This window comes from Acipenser ruthenus, chromosome 19 (genome assembly GCF_902713425.1).
Source record: "Acipenser ruthenus chromosome 19, fAciRut3.2 maternal haplotype, whole genome shotgun sequence".
Classification (NCBI taxonomy): domain Eukaryota; kingdom Metazoa; phylum Chordata; class Actinopteri; order Acipenseriformes; family Acipenseridae; genus Acipenser; species Acipenser ruthenus.
This window is the reverse complement of record NC_081207.1, coordinates 18,252,545-18,272,309: the sequence shown is the minus strand read 5'-3', so window position 1 is coordinate 18,272,309 and position 19,765 is coordinate 18,252,545. Positions and strand designations below refer to the sequence as shown.

The window sequence follows — 19,765 nt, the reverse complement described above, 5'->3', positions numbered from 1 at the left end:
TCTAATACTTAAAAGATACAGACAAGTAAGACGTATGTACTTTAAGTAAACTAATAATCTTACAAACAATTTCTTTATGTGCGCTTGTTTATCTTTATGTAAATTAAGCTAAGACGTGTATAACAGAGTGGCATTTGGCACCTAATTTCTCCTTTTGGCACCAGGCCCCTGCATATTTCAATAGTGGTGAACAAGCTCAGTCGGTATAAGTGGCTCATTTTCATGAAGGTTTAATTCATGCAGGCTCTGGACCAATGTGTTAACAGAGTCAGGCTCCACAGCTCAGGAATGATATCCTGATGTTAGTACACTCCTTGCTGCTGCTAGATCTGTCTCCTTAAAGGAACCAAGAAGCTAATGTACATCAGCTAGGAAAGGATTTCTTAGTTTGTAATGTGTGACGTAGAGATTCAGATACTATCCTGTTATAAACATAATTATAAGCCTCATAGATCGTCTCAACCAATCAGGAGCTGTGATTAGCCTGCAGTAGATACCTTCTAAGCCAACAGGTTTGTTAATCCTTTTTTGCCATAATAAGGTAACATTCATAAAAAAATATATTGTCTTGGGAACAGTATGCTACAGTTTGCACAGTAAAGTTTATCTTTTTCTGTATCCCTAATGCACACGTTATCACGGTTTGCACTATGCTTGACCACACTTCTCCGTGCTTTACTTTTACTGTGCAAAAACATTCCTTTGTTTTTGTCTTCACTTCTTACAAAAGGGTGTACCATGCTAATGCATAACGAATGTGATTTTGCAAGGTTGCGGATAATTATTTGTATGTATTAAATGACTACAGTAAAAATATTGGAGCTCTCCTGAGTGTTGGCTTGTCACATGCAATGCCTTTGCAGATCTATTTAAATGGAGTTGTTGCATTGCCTCTGTCATACAACTGGAAACTGTGTCTTTGTTTCTCTGTGTCCTTTCGCAGGTCAGCACGCTGGTTTAATTATCAAATAAAAACGCAGTTCCGATTTGAATAATAGCACGTTTGTTTTTGGAAGAGGAGGCTGTGTGGTCCAGTGGTTAAAGAAAAGGACTTGTAACCAGGAGGTCCCCGGTTCAAATCCCACCTCAGCCACTGACTCATTGTGTGACCCTGAGCAAGTCGCTTAACCTCCTTGTGCTCCGTCTTTCGGGTGAGATGTAATTGTAAGTGACTGCAGCTGATGCATAGTTCACACACCCTAGTCTCTGTAAGTCGCCTTGGATAAAGGCGTCTGCTAAATAAACTAATAATAATAATAATAAAATAATAATTTTGTCTTTTAAATTGCCAAAATGTGCGACTTTAAAGAGAATCTGTTAGTAGTGTAATAACATAAATACGTGTCAGCCTGTTACCTGTTTCAGTTATCTTTTAGCATTCTGTTTGTAAAAAGCACCTTCTGAGCGTGGTAAAGCACATTAACAAATCTCATGCCCCTATGCTGATAATGCATAGCATTTAACTGATTTTAATTCCAGTTTTGCTTCTGTTTGTCTGACCTAATGGCTGGTAGTTTATTTCTAAAGGCATTCTATATAATTCAAATGTTTTTTTTCTCTGAATGGCATGGTAGGTAGACTAAGCGAATATTAGTAATTTGTTGTACAGTGACACCTAGTGGTAAGGAGAATTACTTTGGATACTTATTTAAAAACTCCCTGTAGATGCACACAAATACACCCTAACATTCAAAAGGAAAAAAAAGACATGTACTGTAAGTCAGTTTTGAAGGCTGGTTAAAATTTTCCTGGTAACTGTCTGTCAATAATTGAAAATAAAGGGCATTAATTGTACAATAAAACTTACTTTAAAAGGGGCTTTGCTGTAAATTCCAGCTGTAACCAGCACAGGTTTATGCTGGTCAGAGTTGGTAGTTGTGCTGTGTTTGAACTGGTCATGCTGGTTCAAGATACTATAATGCTGGATGAAAGAAATGGTTATTGTATCAGAAAGAAAATGGATAAGAATTGGCAAGGAAAATAAAATACACATACATAATTCAATATGCATTATACACAATTAATCTAGTGATTGTGACCCACAGTAAAGCATAGAAGTAAAATGTTTACTTGCGTACTGTACTTATACAAAATAACATTCTTTGTAACATGCATGCCCCAGAGTTATTCATATACGGACAAACAATGTTACTGGTGCTGTCAACATTGAATAGTGTTTTCAATAAGTTTCATGATTTGATTAAACAGGGTTTTGTTGTGGTTTTGTTCAAATACAGCCTCATATAAGCTGTGATCATTTATTTTTTACAGTTGTGAAGCAGTGAAAGAGTCTTTTAAATGACAGAATGAAATTCTAGAGAATGCAGTGCTGTCTGTCTATGTTGCCCCCTGCTGGTGAGTCCATGTATTAAAAGCAAATGCATATGACGGCACTGACATATGAAGATGGTTATGCAGTCTTAGAGCAACTGTAGAATCACTGAAGTGTAGAATTTCTATAAATTAAAATCCATAAATCAGATCAGCCAAGCGTGTCTACTGAGGTACAGAATTTCCCCTGTCTGGAAAAGTATTTAAACGGTCCAGTTAGCCACTTAAATATATTTTTTAAGACCAGAATACTGCAGTTTGGATATTTAAAACAGTTAAAACCACAATCCACATACATTAGTTGTTGGCCTGTGCAACGAGCAGTGTTGTGTGATACCCTGCCATTACGGATTCGGTGCTGTCCCGTCAGTGAGATGAGGTTAAAATCTTTTGAAACTAATAAAAATTGAATACAAATATTAATTCAGATTCGAAAACACACATTTAAGTATAATATAATATAGTAATTAAGAAAACATGTGCAATTTACTTTTCATTTTGCTTATTGTCTCTCATATATTGATCTCAAAACACTTCATCAGCTAAAAGTGCCGTGATGATAGCTCAAAATGGTGATAGCGGCAGCTCCGTGGCACCAAATCTAAATATTTTTAAACTTAATCTTCCATGTCAGCATTCAATTTTGATTCATATTTGCATATTCAATAAGAAGAAGACAAAACTTTCACCAAACTGTGCGCGCCTTTCTTTGTGGGACATTTAGAAATGTGAAAAAAAAAAAGAATTTGCTTCGTCACTCGGATATTTTTTTTATCTAAACCAATCAGGGCCATCGTAAGATTTACATGATGTGTTGTTTTAGGTGTCTGTATCATCGTCATTAAATATTTAGCCAATCGGTTCTGGTATTTTTTAGATATGAGGGTGTTCATATTATACGCACTTGGAAACGTGACATCACCATCTCATTTTACATGATACCGGCAGCGAACTCGCAGCAAACCAGTAGCTGTACAAAATTAGGAATAGATTTAGTAATTGATTCCACTAGAAATAGAAATGATAAATTAGATCTAAATATAGAAAAAAGTGCTACAATTTTATACAAAATGTTTCAGTGTAAAATAAATACTGTGTAGGACCACATAAGCAATGTAGCATCACATTAAATATGTTTAATACTACAAAATGAGAAACAGATTTTTCCTACGTTTTTAGTGTGGTAGAATTTTGAATAAAAGTATTCCACATAGTTTCCATGTTTAATTGTTTAATTATTATTAACATTATGTATTTGACAAGCATACATTGTGCACAAGGTGAAATGAAGAGCTGGATCATACAGAATGAAGAACAGATGACATGGCAGGTGGTGTGGTTTGGTGTTGCTCGTTTTAAATGAGTGAAATTAGATTTATTATTATTATTATTATTATTATTATTATTATTATTATTATTATTATTATTATTATTATAGTGACTCTTAGTAAACCAAAGAACATGAATAAAGGTGAGCTTTATGAAGCCCACATACTTATTTGATACATTAGATTAACATGAGTCTTAGAAAATTATGTTTAAAACCAGCACATTAATAATTTCAATGACATTGATTGATCAGAATAATTAGGCCTACAGAGTTTTTATGCTATGATATAATATGTTGCTATTGTGGATTTTTAACACCTACAATTTATTTTAAAAAAAAAATGATACAGTATATTTTTATTTTATTAATAATATATTCTTTTTTATATAAGCCATTACTAGTTTTGGTTCGATATATTTTTTTAAGAGATCACGTGACTTTAAAAATGACTAAGCTACATTTTTGACTTGCGTCTGTGCTGCCCCTCTGCATCCTCTGACCATATTAGGACGCGCTGTTTTTAAGATGAAGCTAAATTTGTTAGGTAAAAAAGCCTTTTTATACATTTAAAAATATTTTTTGGTGTGTTTTTATTTCATATATGTTTAAGCTAGAATAAAACTAATTACAAAAGTTTTTTTGTGGTTAAGATGTTCAATTGCGGTGCAGGGGGTCAACCCGGTTACACCTGCCATTGAATAAGTATTTAAAAGCCAAACAGAGCTGTTGTTGTTGTTGTGCTGGTTTTGTGAATGTGAATTACTCTTGAAAATGTCAAGAAGAAAAAGCCAGTATTTGTGCAAATTGATTTTCAATTGATAATACTGTGTATTAATACCTGCTGTAGCTGGAAGCTGATTGGCTGATGATACTCAATTGTTTCCTAATTTATGTAATGTAATCAGTGACGTCTTTTTAAAAATATAGTGCCCCATGAAGTCATGAAGTTATGAGCCATTGATGAACCACATGTGACAGCTGCAGTTGTTTCCTATAATATATAGCACAAAACACAAAAAGGCACCTGTTTTCCTTCCTACTGATCATAACCTTCTACTGCTGCATATGTTGTGTAAATGTTGGGTTCTAGAACATCAAAGGGGACAGAAGTAACAAGAATGTAAACAAGGTCTGCCTTTCAATGAAGTTGTGCTTGGAGACCCAGAACAGAGACATAAAAAACATTGTAGTATACAATAAAAAAAAAATTACAGGCACTAGAGCCAAAGCTATTTATGTTTTAGGTACCGTATAGTAAGATAAGTAACTTGATTAATTATTGCAAAGTATGCATGTTAACTGATAATGTTTCTTTTTTTGTAGGTTTCATTGGAAATTATGCCAGAAGAAAAGCAGTCTGCTGCCAGTGACATCTGCACAGCGATGATCGGATTAAAAAAAACTGAGCCTTGATGTGTCCTGAAACGCCTGTATTGTTTGTAAGGAGTGAAGTACCATGCCTCTGAGGGGACACAAGAGGTGTTAATGCAGCACTGCTAAGGGTACGGCTGACCCCTGGTCCTCTTGTTGGATATCATGACGGGAGAGCATGTTTATGCCATTAAAGATTCTGACACAGATTCCAAACAACAGGACAAGGAGGCCTTATTTGAACAATTCAGTGACAAAGACTCAGGGGACTATAAAAGCAGCCTGTCCCAGAACTCCAGTGCCAGCCCAGAGGGCGAGGCTGTTAATGGGGCGAAATTATGCATGAAGGAGAAGGAGTCTTACCCTCAGAGAGAGGCTGTGATTAGGCCTCGTCAAACAGGAAAGATTGATTTTAAGTCCCTCCAGAACAGGCCAAAGTTTTCCAGTGATAGAACATGGCCAAGTGGCAAAGGCAGCCCACAGTCCCCCATTGGAAAGAGCAAAGGAAGAGACAAAAGCAAAAGGTCCGGGAAAGGAGACCGCAACCCCCAGCAACTGTATAGACTCAGTATGACCAGCTCTCGGTCTAACCCCACTATTGGAATTGCATATCCACAGCAAAAGGTGACGCCACCCAAAAAGCCCGAAACTACTCGAGGTCCCATAACTGGTAGTTACCGTTTTCATGTCCCCAGCATACCAGAGAGAGAAGCAGAGCTCCAACAGGAAGATCTCAATTATAACAGATGCTTTCAGGAGGCTTCCTCAAACCTTACCTCCACAAACTATACCTCACAGGCTGCAGCTGCTGCCCAACAACAGCATCCCTTGCAGCAGCAAACTAACAGTCTCCCTCGGGAAAACACCCCAGCAAGTGGGCAATTACACTACCCCAAGTTCCAGAGCAACGGGTCAAGTTCTTGGCATTCTGCAGAAAAAACATTTGGTGGTGCTAACTATGGAATCTCTTCCTCGCAGAAACCAGCTCATTTCCCAGAGGCCAACAAAGCCACCTTTGGACCTTTGCCATTTCAATACGGATTCTCGCCCTTGCAAGATGCAACTTTAGACCCTTTCCCCAATGATCATTCTCAAGACTATGTTGACGTTTCACTGGCAAATAACCAGGTAACGCACAGCGATTTTGCATTCAATTCATCTGGAGATGGGCAAGAGGAAAGTTTAAGTAATGGGCAATATGATAACTTGCAACCAGATGGGAGAACATATCCCCAGCCTTCACAGCAAGCCCCATTTTTTCAACCCTCCCATGGGACTTGTTATAAAGGAAGAACTGATCACTCTGCAGAAATGGACGGCACTGTTTCTACATCATGCCCTGTAGAACAAAGTCACAACACTTTCCCAGAAAATCAAGCTATTTTTACACAGAAAGAAATGAATTTGCACAACAGCGGTGCTTCCACTGCGTCAGTAAACAAGAGAAGCTCAACGCCCAAAGATAATGTTTCCAGTCAAAGAATACTGACTCAAGGAAATCCCCTTACGAGAAATCTTGCACAAGGCTCGTTATCCCAAATGCACTTTCAGGGCAAAACTTATGGAAGCTCTCCAGTGAACAGCACTCCAGGACTGGTGCAGTTTGATAAAAACATCCCTAATACAATGAAGAACCACCCAAGGATATCACAAGCCTGGGATGGGGCAAACAAAACATTTCCTTCAATCGACCAGAATGCTGCACCTTATTCCACTCCAACTGACAACCAGTTTCAGTTTCAATGCCAACCAGCTGTAGAACAGAGACAACATATGGTGAAAAATGGCAGATTACCTTGGCAGCAGATACATCTCACATCCACCATGCCAAACCAAAACAGAATCGAACTGTCCCGACAGCTGAGCAACCAGAAACTTCCTTTCCCACTTGCTGCTTCCGAGTGGCAGGAGGAGAACAAATCTCACAAGAACACTTCTCCAAGCAATCCGAGCAGTTTCCATGGCAAAAGGCAAAGTGAAGGTTTCGCCAACCCGAGGAATGAAAGTACTAAGCAAAACTGCAGCCCAGCCACCACATTTTTATTGGAAAATGGAGTCAAAACTAACCCCCAAATGTGCGACTCCAGAAATAAAAGTATGTTCTTTGGATTAAACCAGTCAATGACAAGTGCCCCTTCTAGAACGAACACTCTCCTCCCGTTGCCACCAGGAAGCTTAATAGGAGCTTCTCCATATGAATCCCCTCTTCCTTCACCAGTTCAAAACCCATCATCCAGTAGCACCTGCTCTTCACTTTCTCCGATCTCGAGCAGTCCTGCCAATGCCAGCTCAGAGGACAGTCAGCTGCCCATGGCAGGTCCACCTCCTCCTTTTTACCACCAACACTGCCACCTAAAGGAGGGGAAGTCAATCCCAGCCCCAGACCAGATAAACCCCAGTCTCCACCACCTCCATCCTGATGCCTCCAGAGCCTTTCCTCATCCCACAGAAAGAACCAAAGATGACCTCTTGAACTACCTACATGATAATAGATTCTCCAAACAGGATGTGGACAATGGAAAGGTTTGTCTGAATGGCTTTGGGGTTGAACACCCACCCCCTCCTCCCTACTCTGCACATCAGTTATTGGCCAATTCACTAACCAGTGCCAACCTGGACCAGCTTGACGTTCTCCTTACCTGCAAGCAGTGTGACCAAAACTATGGCAACCTTGCCTCTTTTCTTGAGCACAGACAGTATTGCGGACTGCATGCAATATCTCAAAATGAGTTTAAAGAAACAGCAAGAATGGAGGAGAGCAGAAAATTTCAGATGGACCCAGCAAAGACTGCTCAGACAACACCAGCTTTCCCTTTATCAAGGTGCTCATCTGATCTACATTTGTCTCTGCTAGGATTAAACAAAAATGGTGAATTACTGTTAGACAGTGATGCAAAAGGAGATCTAAAGGATGACCCTTTAAAGCTAAACTTGTTCAATGGCATGACGGCCCCCATTTCTCTTACTACTTCTGATTTAGATATAGATGATGCAAAACTGGACAGTCTAATAACCGAAGCTCTAAATGGTCTTGGTTATCAATCAGACAATGCAGAGATTGACAGTAGCTTCATAGATGCCTTTGCAGATGATGATCTCTCCACAACAAAGACTATGGGAAGTGGGCAGGCTAAAATTAAAGATTCTTTGCTGTTTGAAAGTAAAAACAAGCATTTGGCTGTGGACGAGAGGCAGGTGTCACAATCAAAAACCTTTCTTGGCTTTGATAGGGATAACATGAGCACTGACAAGAACCTGGTTCAGGACTCTGAAAAGAAACACAAGGAATTTAAGAAAGAGGAAAAAGACAATTTATCACATAAAAAATCAGGGGGGCATTTTTTTGACAAATCATCTGAAAAAATGGAAAGGATAAAGTTTGCAAAGAAACCCAATAGTGCATGTGTGCAGGAAAGTGTAAAAGAGACCAAGGCACTGTGTTCCAAAAACTATTCAGAGAGAAATGGACTGAAAAATTACCAAGATAGCCCAAATATAGACAGAGGAAGTCTTTCTGAAGTGTCAGCTGTAAGTGTGAGCTCAGTAACGCATAGATTTGGACTAAAAGAAAATAAAAAAAGAAAATCCGGCAGCGGGACATGGAGCAAGGAACTCATTCACAAAATTGTACAGCAAAAGAACAAACTTCACAAGCTGCATGTAAAAGGGAGCAAGAACTTGCCATTTTCTTTAGTAATGGAAAGGCTTGCCCCAGCACCACAGAACAGTAAGTTGGGCGAATATGACTACATCTCGGATTCAGATGAAGAAACTGAACCTCTAAAAATCAGCGCCCGCAGTCGTCTGGGTCCAGGCCTAAGTGGCAGACCCAAATACAGCTACACAAAAGAGTATAAGGGCCGAGGGGGGAGGGCTACGGAGAAACAAACTACATGGAAACATGGTGCAAAGGACAGGGGTTTAGAGAGCAAAAGCACTGAAGCACTAAGTCCACCACAGATGAAAGAGAACTCTGGTAGGAGAGTCAGGAGACGGAGTAGCAGATCCTCAACAAGCAGTGATCTCAGCACACCTGCAAGTTTCTCAAGTGAAAGTATAAACAGTCCAAAGAGTACTGACAGGACAGATTCTGACAGTGAGAAAGGGAGTCCAGAAAATATATCCAGCTCCATTGAGGTTACACTTCCTGATTCTTTTGAACAAGAAGTGTTTAAAAGAGTACCTAACGTTTCCAAAAAGTACTGCACAACAGATTTTTCCAAAAACACAAAGAGATACGGCTCTGCTAAGTTTCTGCTTGCTGGTAGAAAGTCACACCATCAACAAAGATCTATATTTCTGCATTCTAGTTACAGGATGGAGGAAAGCTTATCAGAGTCGTCAGCTATCAAAACATATAGTATCAACAAAACCCAGGAGAGCTTTGACAGCAAAGGAAACTTTATGCAGGACCCATTACTGTCTTCTGAAAGTTGCGCTACTACAACAGATGTCTCAGAAAGGATTGAGAATACAGTGAATTCTGTGAACTTTAATTCAACTGTCAGGAAGGGTGTTGCATCCTATAAAGGGCCAGTTGCTGACTACTGTAACGATGAGTCTGTTGTTAAATCATCTCAAACCAGTGAAACAATCCCTGATGTTAACACTGACATTGAAGATTGCAAGAAAAACACCAAGCAAGGTGTACTGGCTGTAAAAACATCTGAATTTGAAAGCAATAACATAGATTTTCATGATTCAAGTGCAGTGAAAAGAAGTGACGTTTCTCCTTTTTTGGAAGTCATGGACTTAGGAGTAAAAAAATCATCCAACCAATATGACTGTGATGTTTATTCAAAGCCTTTGCCTGTAACCACTTCTGAGGCTGATGATATTTATCTATGTCCACCCGACCTTCATAAAGACTCAATTCAGAAAGATCATTCAAAGCAGTGCACCATGTCTTACCCAATGGACAATGAGCAAAGCTTGGTGAAATCTCCACTTACATTCGATACTTCTTCGATGTTTGGGGAACTTTCAGTGCCTGGGTTTGACAACAGTTTGTATACAGACGGCAGTAGAAATAGTTATGATACTTTTAATTCAAATCATACTGACAAAAGAGTATTGTTTGAGTCTACATACCCTCCATTTTTAGAGCAAAAAGATTGGAATATAATGGATGAAATGAGCCCCATGTTGTCTGAAGATATTTCAAATTTTCCAGATCTCTCTGTTGAGAAGGTGCTAAATAAGGATGACAAATCTATTTTGCCTAGGCAGATGTCCTTAGCGCTGCCGGATAAAATGGCGGACTATAATGCTCCATTTGTAAGTAATACATCTGATGATGAGCTAGAGATTAAAAGAATTGTTACTGAATTAGAAAGCCAGCTTCAGACAAGCAAGCTAAAATGTGGAGTTTCAGAACAGCTAACCTCCAACAGCAAGTTTCCAACTCTACATTTGCATCAAGAGCCTGAAAGTGAGAAAGACATGTTGTTGACAGGCACCATTAGAGGGACCACAGCTGATCCTAGGCTACAGGAGCATTATAACGATCAAGACCATCCATGGTCATGTACTTTTCAATTTGGGTCTTTGGATGCTCAACCATGCCTCCATACGCCAGAACACGAAGAGCCAAGTTCCCTTGATCACTTCTACTCCAAAAAAGATGAAGCTGAAAATACTGAGATTACTGTGAAAGAAGGAGAGATGCCAGAGGAAAAGGAGAAAGGGAATACCACTGCAATTGCAGGCCCTTTGCCAGACAAATCCGAAGAAATCCTTGAAAATCAAAAGTATGCTGAAAATCTCATGAAAAGTCTGGAAGTCATTTCAGATTCCATCTTTAATAAAGGTACTTTATCGGATGACCAGAGAGTGTCCCAGTTTCTAAACAAAGAGTATAGGGGAGAAAGCAATTCTGCTATACAGCAACAGGATGAAACAGAGGGGTCATCACAGACTGAATCAATTGAAAGCAAAGCTGGAGACATTGAATCTGAGTGTGTAAAGCACAAAACATTGCTATTTCCATTTGGGGACCCAGACTGTCCTAATGATGGAGATGTAGCACTTTCTCCTAAAACAAGCACACACCAGTCTTCCGTTATGAATCCAGAATCTGATATAGAAGAATTTCAAGATGAGCCAGTTAGTGACCAGAAAACAGAACCTGATCAAAGCGAACCACCCTTGACAGCTCAGCAAACTGAGTTAGAAACCCCTAAGACTCAAATCGTTGAGGAAAAGACAAAGGGAAATGATAATCTGGTAACAAAGATTTCTTGCACACCTGAGAAAGATACTTGCATAGACTCCACAGTGAACCCCTTACAACAACTACAGCTTTTTGTTGCTCGTAATATAAAGCACAATGAGGAAGAAATGATAATGCCGTCTTACCCTGTGTTGCTGTCTACCACTCCAGTTTCAATTGTGCGTGACCAATCAGAGCAGAAAGAGGAGAACCTTAAAAATTCGCCCAGCACAGAAACATCAAACTTTCCCAAAGACAAACTGAAAGATACCAATTATTTAAATGAAAAGGAACAGAGTGATTTGGGGGTCTTTAAAGAAGAAAATGTGACAGCATTGACGAAAAAGCAAGAACCTCATCACAGTGATCAAATGCTAAAACCAAAGATGTCTGAATCATCTAGCCATGAGTTTCAAAATGCTACGCAACCACAGCACTCAACAGATGAACTTTATAAAAATAACATTAGCACACCTGAGGTTGCTGCAGAGCACAGTGACTTGTTATCTCCATGCAGCAGAACTACAAAAGCTTTGCCAGAGCTGAGTAATGAGATTTTAGTTGAACTGGAACACGGAGAAGGAGAAAAGCAAGCATTGACATTTAGAGAACATGATACATTGGAAAGTTGTGATTCACTTCCTATTGATCTCGTGCCGAAACAAAATACAGATTGCAAAGAGAGAAATGATCAACTAGCACAGTTAAGTTCCACTACATACTCCTTGCAGCACCAATGTGCAGAAGAAGAGAGTAAGGAACAGGCAGAAAGCAATGCTGTTGAGGCCCACAATAATCCTTCTCCATCTGTGAACCACAATGACTTATATGATCAGCGCAACTCTCACAAGATGTGGCACAACTTTGACAGACTTTCACCTATTTCCATGGACAGCGCCCACTCCCCAAGACAAGATTACATATTAAGCACAAATAGTGTGGTGTTGCCTCACTCTGATGAATCCATTTCGTCTGGCTTGTCTTACTCATTTGTTGAACTCTCACACATAGGCGTTGATGAACCTAAAAAGGAAAGCCTAACCATTGATTGTGAAGCAGGCGTTCTCTGTAAAAGTCCATTGGTTAACATTCTTGAGCCATCTGATTCCCTTAATAATGGTGAAGATACTTTTAAAGAAACACATGCATTTTTAGACCGGCCATCTAGACCAAACCAGGATTTACCCTATATGCTAAAACAAAGTCCATTGAACTACACCAGTCTTGATGTCTACAGCGGTATAGCAGGACCATCAAATGAATGCAAAGACAATCAGGCTTTCTATGATGAAAGCATTGAGAATAACTATGATTGCTCTGAGGTAAGCTTACCCCTGCCTTTAACATGCAAGGAGTCTTTAAAACCAGACAGCCATATACATGGGTCCTCTTCTGACTCATCTGACATTCATGTGGATATTCAAGCCAATCTTTGCTCTTCAGTAGTGTCTGTGCAAAGCATTAAATGCACATGCACTGAACTGCTGTGCTTTCATGATAAAGAAAATAATGTTACTTCCATCGCAAATGCAATACTGGACTTTCAGTCAATGTCACATGGGATTACAAATGTATGTCACTCACCTTTAGCAACTATAGAATATATGGACTTACACAGTGATCATTTAAAGAAATCAGATTCAGTGGTTTTGGGTATGAGCCTTAAATCAGCACAAGCTGAGAAAGAAACAGTTTCTTTGAACCATGAAGCTTTAGATAATTCAGAAACTCTTCAGACCATGGAAAAATGTATTGATTGTTCTTCAGGCACAGAGTTGAGTAGACAATCAGACCAAGTGCCACAAATAGAAGAAATAACAAAACCAATTAAAATTGAGGAAAAGGACATTGCTGATAAATCTAAAAATGGGAGCAATATTCCAAAAAAGAATGGAACAAAATTATGTGACATTTGTTCTGCATCTTTTCGATCCAACCCTGGGTTGAAAAGACACAAGGCAATGAAACACAATGTTAAGAAAGGTGAGGCTATCAAGCAAGAGAAGGCTTTGGACATACTGAACTGTCAGCTACAAGCAGATCAGCAAGCAGTTTTGAAGGTGGAAACTGATGTATCCCCAAACATCACTGTGGATGATAAATGTACTATGGAGAATAATGTTCAATTGCATATGTTAGAAAAGGGGCAAAATTATACTCTTCCGCAGTCAGACCAACAAGTTTCTTCACCGTGTGAAGATATGGAAAGCTGCAGCAGAGTTTTTTCTGAAGCAAATTTGCCTCCTTTTGGAATCAGCCAAAAAGAAATGAGTACAGCTGTGGATGAAGACCATGAAGGAGAAACTACAGCAGAAATAAATGAAACAAAGAGAAAAAGGTTAGGTCCTAAAGGGAAACAAAAATGGTTAAATCCACATGTCAAGAGTAAAAGAGCTGGAAAAACACTGAAAAGCAAGAAAGTGGATAATAATAATGACAGTTATTTTGAACTAAAAGGCAAAATGGCAGAACATTTTTCAGAGGATATTTTAACTATCCTCAAGTCAGATATTTTGCAAGCCATAACTCCCAATTTCCCTGGCATTTCAAGAGACAAGAACAAAACTGACCCACCCTTACAAGAACCAGAAAAGAAGCCAATAAGTAAAAATGTAGGGCTACTGGAAGTGAAAGACAACAATGTCTTCTCATATGAATTGACACATGACAAGGAACTGATGACATTGAGTCCTGGGAAAACAGATCTGCACTTACCAGTTCAAATGGGTTATCTTACTGAAAAAGAACACCAAGTCAGTAAACCACATATAAAAGGTGTGGAACTGGAGGAAGTTGCAGAGAAGGGAACTGAAGAAAACAGAATGTGTTGTGTGTACGAAGGGGAAGATGAAAGAAACATGAAAGGGATGTGTGAACAGAAAGCAATTGTCCCGGAAGCATCGCACACTAAAATTCTAGGAGACTCAGTGGAGGTGAACTGTACAAAGAGTTCCTGCATTCCAGAATCCATAGAATGGGTGGGTACATCGCCATATCCTTATGAACCACCCTCCTCTAGCGTCAGCAAGTCCCAGTCAGACTTGCAATCTGTACTTGATGACGAAAACACATTTTCACAGCTGTTTCCTCGGGATGACCAGATGATCCGGAAGAAATGCACGAGAGTCTACGGTAAAAGAAATAAAAAGCAGAAACCAACCCCCGAGCTATTTGTTGACGAGCAAATTTCAGTCAGACTTGCACCTCCTGATAACAAACAGGATACTGACAACTTTCTGAACAACAATTTCGTTAGCAAAACAAGTGACCATTGCAAATATGAGACAATATCGACCAATGATGCCTTGATGCTGGAAATGTGTCATAAAAGCACTTTAAAAAATGACAAAGTTATTTCTGGCTTTGAAAATGCAACCCTCACATCAGAAAGTGAACACCCGAATGATAAAGACAGTCGCAGCATCATGGAATTTCTTTGCCCGAATAATCAAGTAGGGAATAAGCCTACATTACCTGCAGTAATGTGGGCTGATGCCAAAGATCTAGTTACAGATATTGCAGCAGACACTCTCCCTTCATTAGAATCTTCTAAGGATTTCAAAAGTGACGATCTAACCATACCCTGCAATCAAGACTCCTCAAACCCTTCGGATTCTGTTGTCAGTATGGCTAGGAATCCTGATAATCCTTCTCAGTTTCATACTATAGATATCCAGAATTTAAACACAAAATTTCAACTTCCCGACATCCATTTCTTTGACTCCACTAAAGACACACCTGCATGTGCCAGTATCAGCAACAATGACACTGCCACTCTAAATATGAAGGCCAGTCGAAGATTGGAGGAAGTGAAACCAAAGCATCGGAGTGAGATCAGCAAGAAATCAAAAGACAGGCAATACAAATGTAAGGTGTGCTTTAAGTGGTTTCAGACACTTGGGGAACTTAATTTTCATAAGCCCAACCACAACCCTTCCCCTCCACCAACTTGCTACATGTGTGTCCAGCGCAAGTTCAGCTCCAGAGAGCAACTGCGAGATCACTTAAAAGAGAAGCATGCCAAAAACAAGGCTGGCATATGGACTTGTGGGATGTGTCTGAAGGAGATCTCTAATGTCTGGATGTACAATGAACATTTGAGAGAGCATGCCATTCAATTTGCAAGAAAAGGACAAGCTCAACAATCTGTGCTGGGCATGCCTGGTTGCTTCATGGAACAAACAGCAGTTAAACACTTCTTGAGTTCCATCATGCAGCAAAGGCCAAGCAAGTCAAAGAACAATGAGGCTAGCACAAAGTCGCCTTCAAATAAAGACACAACGGTTGTGAAAGAGAACGTTGAGCTGTATCCGAAGATCAAAGAGGAAAATGATGCATCTGTTGATAACAAACTGAGCTGTGTTGGAAAGCTCAGCACAAATACATCGTCGGAGACCATGCAGAAATCTGAACACGTTCAGAAAATCGTCACTATGCACCCAAATTGCAAAGATCCTTCCAGAGACTGTCACCACTGTGGAAAACAGTTCCCCAAACCATTTAAACTTCAGCGTCACTTAGTTGTTCACAGCTTTAAAAAAATGTACCTGTGTCACAAGTGCCCAATCTTTTATCAGGACCTGCAGGAACTCAAAACCCATCTAAAAGAAGAGCACCAAAATACAGAAGAACCAGAGATTAAACACACAACACTGTATGCATGCGAGCTGTGTGCCGATGTCATGCATGTTATAAAAAAATCCTTTATTTGTAGCACTTGCAATTACACATTTTCAAAAAAAGAACAATACGACCGACATATGGAGAAGCATCTTGCAGAAGGGAGCAAGACATTTAAATTTCGGGGAGTCATGAGGCCATGCAAACCCTCCAAAGATGTGGATTTTGAGTTGCAGGGCACTATTACTGATACTAGAGGTTGTATTCCCCCGCGTAAAAAGAGAAAGATTTCACCTGATAGTCTGATTGAGACCAGTTCGGACAGTGGCGTTGCAAGTGTTGTGTCACTTCATTTTAACCACAGCATCGAAATCCAAGTTTCAAAAGAGCCACTGCCCATGACTTCAGATTTCTTCTCAGAGGCCATTGATAACCCTCCTGATCTTCAGGACATGACTATAAAAACAGAAGACGATGTAGATGACCTTTCAGAATATTTAGCAGAGATGGAAGAATCCCAGATTAATATTGTCCCTGAAGCACCTTGTCTTCTCCCTTCTATTTCCAATGCTCAGACTGGTGACCCTCCTTCACCTGAACTTCCTACTGAAATAGTAGACATCAAGTCTGCACCTTGCCTGAGCACCTCCCAAAAAGATGTTGACGATGTTCATTATGAACAGCACACACAGTCGCCATCAAATGTTGATGATACCATCAGCAGCAAAAGATGTCATGTGGCGTCTGGTAGCGGTGAGTTGAAAAATCCTAAAGAGACTGTTGAAAAGACTCAGCCTTCTGCTGATGATGATTCCCAGTGTAATGAATCATCAAAGGAGGAAACAGAATGGTCTGAGTCCATCAAATCTGTATCAGAAACCACAGATCTTCAAAGTGAGTCATTGGTTGTGGATAAAAGTTCAGGGGCACAGAATGTTTTCAAGCAAGATGGTACTTCCCAGTGTATTGCTGAAGATATATTGAAAGCTTCCGAAACCAATGCCAAACAAATTGGGGAATTACAGAAACTGTCTATAGGGGGTCAGCAAAAAAGTGAAAGTGAAAAAAAAGGTTCAAAGGCCAGTGATAATCAAAATTCCTGCCAAGCTAAAGAGAAGACATCTTTAAAGTCAAGTGAGAATGCCAAGCAAAGCTTTGACTGTACCAAATCTGCAGATGTCATTCAAAAGTATTCAATAGAATGCAGTGGATCTGATGAGACTGGATTGAATGGCATAAAGCACACAGTTTATAATGTGGGGAAAGGAGAAGAAAATGAATCTGTACAATCTTCTCCAAAACTTCATCAGAAAAAAAGAAAAGAATACAAGACATCTCTGGGTTCAAAACTTTCCACTGCCACCAGAGAAAACATGGATTCTGACGTGAAAAAGAAAAAACTTAGAGTGCAAAGCCCCTTAAAAAATGAAAGCACTGGGAGCTCTAGGAAAACAGATATTGCTAATGATCCCCCAGTGCTTTCATCAGCCAGAGATGATATAACAAGCAACAAATTACACGTGAAACCGAAAATCGGAGGGATTAATAACATACAGCCAAAGAAGAACTCTTTTGAGAGCTATCCCCCAAAGAAAGTGGATATGCGCCATTTGAACTGGGATTTCAAAGGCAAGAAAGGCATCTTCGGAAAACCTTTGCATTCCGCTCTGTCTAAAGGACCAAGTCCATTTGTGAATAGTTCCCTAAACAAGCACAGGACTGTCCCTGGGGTGAAGTCTCCTGAGCCTCACAGCTACAGGACAGCCGAATCCCAGAATCATCTGCTCAGCCAATTGTTTGGGCAGAAATTAACCAGCTTTAAGATCCCTTTAAGGAAAGACACCTCTGAGTAATTTAATAACTCTGACTTGTGGGGATAATGGAAACTGTCTTCAACAAATTCACAAAAACATTTAAGCTTTTGACTGCCAAATTATTTCCATCTAGCTTAAATGAGATTGCATGACTGCCTCTGTGAAATAGTTTTGCTTTATGTCTACTAATCTTCTACTTTAATTCACCTGTTTTATCATGCAGATGAGAGGACTTTGATGTCGAGAGTGAGTTTTATAAACTGAAAATGTAATCGCTTTTGCGCAGACTAGGACATCAAGAGAAATGTATTTTTATTTCTGAAGTACTGAGGTTACATGCTACTTAAATGTGTCAGCTCCCCTTACAACTGTGTCCATTTAATATCTGAACAAAAGAAAATACTTGAAGAGGAGCTGCATTCTGAATGCATGTCTGTTTCATAGTGTAGGATTTACAGTTATTTTAGTATTTGTAGCTGTGTATCTACATCAACAAAAACTGTGCCATTTCACCACACCGTCTCATACTGTCCAGATAGCTCTTAAATAGTTATTCTGTTATGTTACTGTAATAAGGTGACATGCATTAGCTTTGTATATACAATAACTGGTGCTATTTTTCTAATGTGAATACAGACTTCCTTGATCAAAGGAAAGAGTTAATAAATAGCAGTTACCTTTCAGAAAAAATTATGATGGTATTCTGTAGCTTTTAAAATGTATGCTTAATGACAAAGTGTTAATTTGTAGGTAGGGAACACAAAAGCCTTCTTAGAATATAAACTCAGGTGCAAACCAGGACATTTCACATTACTGATGTTTATGCAAAATAACTCCCCAGTCAAGGAGGCGAACATGCACTGATGTTCTGATACAAACGACCATAGTACTTTTATGTCTGTCCTGCAATTTTTTATTATTATTATTTTTAGATTTAAAAGGTGCTTTATTATCTTGTTCATATGTATCTTATATTGTATGATAATGTAGGTAATTTTACTTTGGGTGCAATGCATATGTCAGAAATTTTATTTTAATATTGTGCAAAAAAAAAAAAAAACAGGATACTTGCAAGTAAGTTTTTATGTTGTAAGTGTGCTAGAAAGTGCCTCTTTAAAAGTTGGTTATTAAACTAGCTACAACTTAATCTGTTTAAGTGTTTTGTTAATCAATTGCCTATGTTTGGCCGTTATTAGTAGTGCTGGGAACAAATATTGATTTTTCATCTTTAAATATTGTTTCAAAATGAATATCTGTATATGGAAAAAAGTAAACCCTATACCCCACCAAATGATTTTACAAAACACCGAAGATAGATCAAGCTTTATTTATTTCAGCAGCAGGTAATACACTCCATATACAATCTGGTGGCATTGAATAGGGTATACAGATTTAAATTATAATTAGGGCTTCTGATTTTTGCATCTGAATGCATTTATTTGGCTTGGTTTACATGCACTTGAAAATCGATTCTACAGTCATGATTTTGTGATGTTGTCACGCGAATACATCGTGAAACTGCAAAAGTACGTCCTTTTGGCAACGCGACTTTAAGGGCTGGGTCAATTACTTTCTCACGATAAAAATAGCTGTAAAAACCCATGTAAACCGGAGCAGGAATCGTGCTTGTGGCTCACGAGATTTCAGCAGTCAAGATCCCGTTCTTCTGACTTAATCTCATGTAATCTCCATCATATATATATATATATATATATATATATATATATATATATATACACATATAACGCCCCTCCCACTCCTGTTAGTGTATGGAGTAAACAACACCTAACTCACTGTACGTGGCGAGGCCTGGGTTCCCAATACTTATTTAAATTACAATTTGTCTGTTAGAAATATAGGTGTACTGTTTCTTTAATGCGTTGCCTCCACCTATGTACGGGAAATCTAAATACACGTGCACCCCCTAATAGAAATGATTATTAAATACTAACCCCAGTATCCACTCACACAACACACACCGATAGAAATAAGTAAACAATTTACTCAAACAAATGGGCAATAATAAGGTATTTTCAATAATAACATAAACACACAATAAACAAAGGCTAGGTATTAAAATAAATATAA

At 39.0% G+C, this 19,765-nt stretch overlaps 1 protein-coding gene across 1 annotated transcript in view; it reads left to right on the top strand.

Annotated features, from left to right (window-relative positions):
• The window catches only part of LOC117424830 (zinc finger protein 469-like), a 110,740-nt gene extending 91,916 nt beyond the window's left edge, over positions 1-18,824 (top strand). The window contains exon 3 of the mRNA XM_034041539.3: positions 4,985-18,824. Coding sequence (XP_033897430.3) covers positions 5,198-17,716 — 12,519 coding nt within the window. The 5' untranslated portion in view covers positions 4,985-5,197 and the 3' untranslated portion in view covers positions 17,717-18,824. The remainder of the gene's footprint in view (positions 1-4,984) is intronic.
• The last annotated feature ends 941 nt before the right edge of the window (positions 18,825-19,765 follow it).